The sequence below is a fragment of the Nansenia antarctica genome (assembly GCF_963989245.1).
Source record: "Nansenia antarctica genome assembly, chromosome: 3".
Taxonomy (NCBI): domain Eukaryota; kingdom Metazoa; phylum Chordata; class Actinopteri; order Argentiniformes; family Microstomatidae; genus Nansenia; species Nansenia antarctica.
Window position 1 is genome coordinate 65248797 of NC_137688.1, and position 6117 is coordinate 65254913.

Genomic DNA, 6117 nt, shown 5'->3' on the forward strand with positions numbered 1-6117 from the left:
CGCGGGGGAGCAGCAGAGGAGGGAGAGAGCGACCACAACAACACCACCCCGGCCAGCAGGACCCGCCATGTTGGCTTTCATGTGTAGGTGGTGAGAGCGGGCCGGGGGGAAGTCTGGGTAATGTAGTTCACCGCTGCTCCGCTACGCCCCCCGAAACTAAGCCAGTCAAAACCAAGGCTGTGTTCGGAATGGCATACTAGTCTAGCATACTACTCATACTAGATATGACGTAGATTTGAGTATGCTAGTATGCAGTATGCTAGTATGCTAGTATGCAGTATGCTAGTATGCTAGTATGCAGTATGCTAGTATGCTAGTATGCAGTATGCTAGTATGCAGTATGCTAGTATGTAGTATGCAGTATGCTAGTATGCAGTATGCTAGTATGCTAGTATGCAGTATGCTAGTATGCAGTATGCAGTATGCTAGTATGCAGTATGCTAGTATGCTAGTATGCTAGTATGCAGTATGCTAGTATGCTAGTATGCAGTATACTAGTATGCAGTATGCTAGTATGCCATTTCGAACACAGCCCAAGTCCATTCCGCTGCGGCCGCAGGCGTCGATACGTTCGCGTTGAGACGTCGGGAGGTCGACGCCGCGTCGAGCGTAACATCACTACGGTGGCCGTGAAACGTCATCCCGACACTGGTCACCACACACGTGGGAACAGCGGTTTGTAGTAGCTTTGTTTTTCTACTGTACGTTTCGTCTACATACTACGTGACATTAATAACCGCTGTTTGAAATGAACAACGAAGACAACGGGAAAGAAGACGAGGACTGCGACGAGTTGTTCCTTGATCAAGTCCTGAATCAGCTCTACGACTTCGGTAAGCGGTTAGCCTGCTAGCCAGCCACATATCCCTCCACAGGTGTTACTGTTTGTTGTTGTGCTACTTGTTCGCCTGTAGCTCTCCAGATAGCCTCTAGCTGACCAGTGTGTGTATAAGTATATGCTGTGTGTGTGTGTGTGTGTGTGTGTGTGTGTGTGTGTGTGTGTGTGTGTGTGTGTGTGTGTGTGTGTGTGTGCACGTTGTTGTTCCTGTCTAGCACCAACACACCTGATGAAATGACAAGATAATCCGTCTATCAAGACTTCTGTGTCTTGATACGATAACGTTACAGTCCAGCTGCGTGGACGTTCATGTCAGCAGCATACGGAGATAAACACACGATCACTCCAGTACAGTAACACTGGAAAGTAAACGCTCTGTTCCCTGTCACATAACCCATTCTGCCCGTCTGACCTCTGACCCCCTGATTCCTGCAGGGATGAAGTCTGGTGTGTTAGTGCTGGGTTGGAACAGAAACAAGAGAATAAGGGGCTCACACTTACCAGCCTGGTGGTTCTCACACACACACAGACCAGCCTGGTGGTTCAGTTGGCTAGCTGCTAGTCGTTGAGAGGTAGCCTAGCGAGCTAACAGCAACAACATGTCTTTTGCAGGCGATGGACCGGCGTCGAAGAGAAAAAGAACGTCTCAAAAGAAGAAGAAGTCTAAAAAGCGATGCCTAGAGGAGGAGGAGGAGGAAGAGGAGGGCGGGGCCTCTGATGACGACGCCAGAGTGATGAAGGCCAGGCCAGATGAACCCCATGGTGAGGGAGACACAGAGACGGGTCACCCTGACCCCTCTGTCGCCGTGGGGACAGGCTCCGCCCCTGCCCAGTCGCCACCAGTAGAGGTCGTGACCTTCCAGGACCCCACGAAGAAGCCCAAGACGCCCGCGCCCGGGAAGACGCCCGCGCCGGAGACGAAGGTGGGTTACTATGGCAACGGTGGGTTACTATGGCAACATGTCAGGAGCCGCGTAGCTCTGTCGTTTCTGCTGCTTATCAGGGTCGTTGTCAGGGTCGTTGTCAGGGTCGTTGTGTCACTCCTGTCACTTCCTGTTCCCCCCCTCAGACCCCTCAGACGAAGGAGAAGAAGAAGGATCCAGATCCAGAAGACCCCGAGGACTTCAACCTGGAGAAGGTAACTGAACCAAGGGAGGCTGGCGGAGGTGGAAATCGGAGGACGGCCTCATTGTAGTGCATGGAATCATGGAATGAGGAATGGTATCAAACGTGGTGTGAACATTCCATGAACATTCTTTGTGACTAGATAGCGATTATTATAACGATTATTATGATTATTATAATCTGTCATCCAAAATATTGAGTTGTTGTTGTTTTTGTTGTTGTTTTTGTTGTTGTTGTTTGTGTTCAGGCTCGGCTGGAGGTCCACCGGTTTGGCATCACGGGCTACCAGAAGGCCCAGCAGAGGGTGTTTGAACAGGAAAGGGCCGTCATGCTGGGAGCACGGGTGAGTCACGGCGCCGCAAATGTTTTAAAGGGACACTTCACTGTTTAACATCATAGTCATGAGGGGCGGCTGTGGTCCAGGAGGTAGAGTCGTCATCTAATGATCACAAGGTTGGCAGATCAGCGGTTCGAGACCCGGCTGGCCACATGTCGAAGTGTCCTTGGGCAAGACACTGAACCCCAAAATTGCTCCCATTGAGCGGGCCGGCGCCTTGCATGGCAGCTTGCCGCCATTGGTGTGTGAATGTGTGTGTGAATGGGTGAATGAGAGGCCGTTGTAAAGCGCTTTGGAGCAGCATTTATTTTTTTAAAATCCAGGCTTATTTTTACAACTCTCCCGAGACTTATCAAAATATGCCTGGATAGCCCCGCGGTGGTGTAGCGGTCTAAGCACTGGCCGCTAGTGCATGCTGCCCACCGGGGCCGGGGTTCGTATCCCGGCTCGCCAGATCCAGATATGGCCGAGGCACACGGGAAGCGGCATATTGGCCGGCCGCTTCCGAGGGGGGTATAGGAGTAGTTCTGGACTAGGATCCGTCGCGCAACACCGCCCCCGTCTGGTGTCGGAGTAACGGTACTGGGCTCGAGGAGCCAGTCAGCCTAGTCTGCCTGGCGGCCTCCTCTGGGACTGCCAACCACGGGGTCGTGCGGCGGATCCTTCGCAATAGGCAGGGGATAATTGGATGCTAAGTTGGGTTAAATTGGCTACCAAATTGGGTGAAAAGGGGATAAAATCTGAAAAACAAATTTAGAAAAAAAAAAAATATGCCTGGATCTTCCTTTAGTGACGTTGATGGAATACCCCCCAGCACCACTGTCTGAGCCACAGAGGACCCCTTCCTCCTCACCATGTAACGGCATCAGGTCACCTGACCTGTGTCTGTGTCTGACTCTGTGTGTGTGTGTGTGTGTGTGTGTGTGTGTCTGTGTGTGTGTCTCTGTGTGTGTGTCTGTGTGTCTCTGTGTGTGTGTTGGGTGTCTGTGTATGTGTCTCTGTGTGTGTGTCTCTGTGTCTGTGTGTGTGTGTGTGTGTGTGTGTGTGTGTGTGTCCCAGCCTCCGAAGAAGCAGTACGTCAACTACAAGGTGCTGCAGCAGACCATCCAGGACAGGAAGCAGAAGGCCAAACAGGAAGTTCCCACGGTGAGGTCACACCAGCATGACGACGCTCCCCTGGGTTCCCGCGCTGGTCTTAAAAAGCCTTAAAGTATAAAATCCAGCATTCCATTTTATAAGGCCTAAAAGGGTCCCAGATTTCAGTTATTCGGTCTAAAGTAATGAGGCACCTAATGAGGTGCTAGGTCTTTAAAATTAGATCCTGCAAGGAAATTAGTCCGACCACATCTGTTTACGCAATTAATAATTAATCAAGCTGGAACCAAAAAAATGCCAATTCGCTTCCTTTTTTGGCTGTATGGCAGTGAAATCCCTAATTTCATCACCTCGAGGATGACAAAAAGCTATCATATGGTGTCGCGAATAGGTCTAAAATTATATTCAAAGAATATCTATTCTAAAAAGGCCTTAAATTTGACTTGTTGAAACTTGTCGGAACCCTGGGGAGGCTGGCGGAGGCGGGGCCCGGAGGACATGGGCTCGTTGTGTAACGTGTGGAACAAGGACACGTCTGATTTCATCCCTCGTTCCGTGGATGGCAGTGAGCCCCGTCCTCCGATTCCTACCTCCGCCAGCCTCCCAGGGTCAGACTCTTGCTGCAGCGTTGAGGAGGATGTGGTGTCAGGGTTTGACGGACGTGTTTTTGCTTTTCTAGAATTTGAAGGGGAAGAAGAAGAAGAAGAGTAAACCAAGGTAAGAAACCTCTCAGTAGAAAAGGAGGTTCTCCCTCAGTGAGGTCTGTTAGCCTCCGCCAGGGGAGGCTGGTGGAGGTAGAAATCGGAGCACAGGCTCATTGTGGAATGGTATGAAACGTGTGCGAGCCCGTCCTCTGATGTCTACCTCCGCCGGCCTCCCCTGGCCTCCACACATACTGTGCGGGTGAAGGTGAGGTCATGTGACCGACCGTGTGTTTCCTGTCCTCCAGGGAAGAGAAGAGGAAGTCGTCGTCTGGCTCCGCCCCCACGGGTCAGGTTGGCCGCTTCAAGAATGGCATGCTGGTCCTGAACCACAAGGACATCCAGAAGATCAAAGCCAAGCGATGAGGCGGGACACGGAGCTGTGTGGATCATTCCGGAATCTACTTCTACGTTCTTTACTTGGCGATGTTGTCTGTCGCTGATGACGTCATCGGGATGTGGAAAATGTGGAATGTCATAAACAACTGTTTATTCTACGTTGTTCAGAAGGAGAGAAGAAGACTGCCTACCTCCTGGAGGACCAGCGACCACAGAAGAAGAGGACGTGGACAGCGTTCATTCATGTTCCATCACAGTTTATTTAATTTATTCATTTTTATAAAGGAAACCAACAAAAACAAAAAAAGACATTTCATCATGTTTGCTTTTTTCTTTTCCACGGTATCGTTATCGTCATTATGAAAATGATGCGTCTAATTACAAACCACTTACTAGTACAGAACATTTACAGATCAGCAGGGCGAGCGAAAACACACACACACACACACACACACACACAGACCGACGTCATTCTAGAGTAGAACTAGCATAGCTTATGTGAACACACACACACACACTGTACAAAACTACAGTGCCACAGACGCGTGTGTGTGTGCGTGTGTGTGTGTGTGACATCACAGAGTGATCAGATAGTAATGTCTAGAACGTTCATGTCTGCATCGGATGCTTCCGGAACGTTCCGCCCTGCTGGTGACGTCTGGGGGGTGTTCCATCGACGTCGCTAAAGGAAAATCCAGGCTTAGTTTTCATAACTCTCGCGAAACGTATCGAAAAAAATTCTGAGTGGGCAGTCTCACTCATATTATTCATTGTATGGACAGATACAGTGAAGACAGACAGGAAAGTAAAGAGAAGAAGAGAGAGAGGGCATGTCAGCAGGGCATGGGCCGGATTCAAACCCATGCCGACACGGGCATAATGTGTGCACTGTAGACCGCAGTGCTGGACCACCTCAGGTCACCGAAACGTATCAAGAATAAGCTTAGATTTTTCCTTTAGCGACGTTGATGGAATACCCCCCCAGGGCTGTTTGGTCGTGTGACAGACAAGTTAGTGTGGCCAAAGTACAAACATCTCTGGAATGTATGATAATGTACGTGTAGAAATAAACGTTAGGTAACCAATTAACGGGGTGTGTATCTGTGTGTCCTCGTCTCTGGGGGCGAAGTGGCAGACTGAGGCCTTGTCTGACAGCTGGGATTCTAGAACCATCTTGTTTTTCTGTTTTTGTATAAATAGCTAACAGTGTAAGGTGGGGGAGGGGGGGGCGGGGGAGCTGTGTGCGTCACCATGGCGATTCCTAGAACATTATGGTCCGCACCTGTGGTGTATTTTTATTGTAGTGTGGGTGCTGTTTCCATAGCGACTGATGAGCAGTGAAAGGTTACTCTGAACAGGGCGCACCTGATGACTGATACCTGATTGGTCAGAACTCTGAAGTGGGTCAGGGTTAGTTAGGGTCAGGGTTAGTTAGGGACGGGGTTAGTTAGGGTCAGGGTTAGTTAGGGACAGGGTTAGCGTCAGGGTTAGTTAGGGACGGGGTTAGTTAGTGTTAGGGACAGGTACAGGGTTAGTTACGGTCAGGGTTAGTTAGGGTCAGGGTTAGTTAGTGTTAGGGACAGGGTTAGTCAGGGTTAGTTAGTGTTAGGGACAGGGTTAGTTAGGGTTAGTTGGTGTTAGGGTTAGGACGGGGTTAGTTAGGGTTAGGGTTAGTTGAAGGT

The 6117-nt window shown here is 50.0% G+C and overlaps 2 protein-coding genes across 2 annotated transcripts in view; one reads left to right on the forward strand and one right to left on the reverse strand.

The window, feature by feature from the left end:
* ttc13 (tetratricopeptide repeat domain 13) overlaps positions 1-81 on the reverse strand; it is a gene marked incomplete at its 5' end in the record, with an annotated part of 23577 nt that extends 23496 nt beyond the window's left edge. The window contains one exon of the mRNA XM_080525629.1: positions 1-81. This exon is cut by the window's left edge and continues 121 nt beyond it. Within this exon, the coding sequence (XP_080381755.1) occupies positions 1-81 (81 nt within the window).
* Positions 82-727: 646 nt separating this feature from the next.
* fsaf1 (40S small subunit processome assembly factor 1) lies at positions 728-5415 on the forward strand. The gene is made up of 7 exons (XM_080525113.1): positions 728-833; positions 1451-1761; positions 1908-1976; positions 2211-2306; positions 3360-3446; positions 4075-4112; positions 4345-5415. Exons 1-7 carry the CDS (start codon positions 749-751, stop codon positions 4460-4462), a joined length of 804 nt encoding a protein of 267 aa, XP_080381239.1. The 5' UTR covers positions 728-748; the 3' UTR covers positions 4463-5415.
* The last annotated feature ends 702 nt before the right edge of the window (positions 5416-6117 follow it).

Bases quoted from the DNA above. Each gene is read 5' to 3' on its own strand.
- fsaf1 (XM_080525113.1), top strand. From the start codon at position 749: ATGAACAACGAAGACAACGGGAAAGAAGACGAGGACTGCGACGAGTTG. The intron at 1,977-2,210 runs GTAACTGAACCA...GTTTGTGTTCAG, and splicing joins AGGACTTCAACCTGGAGAAG to GCTCGGCTGGAGGTCCACCG. The intron at 4,113-4,344 runs GTAAGAAACCTC...CCTGTCCTCCAG, and splicing joins AAGAAGAAGAGTAAACCAAG to GGAAGAGAAGAGGAAGTCGT.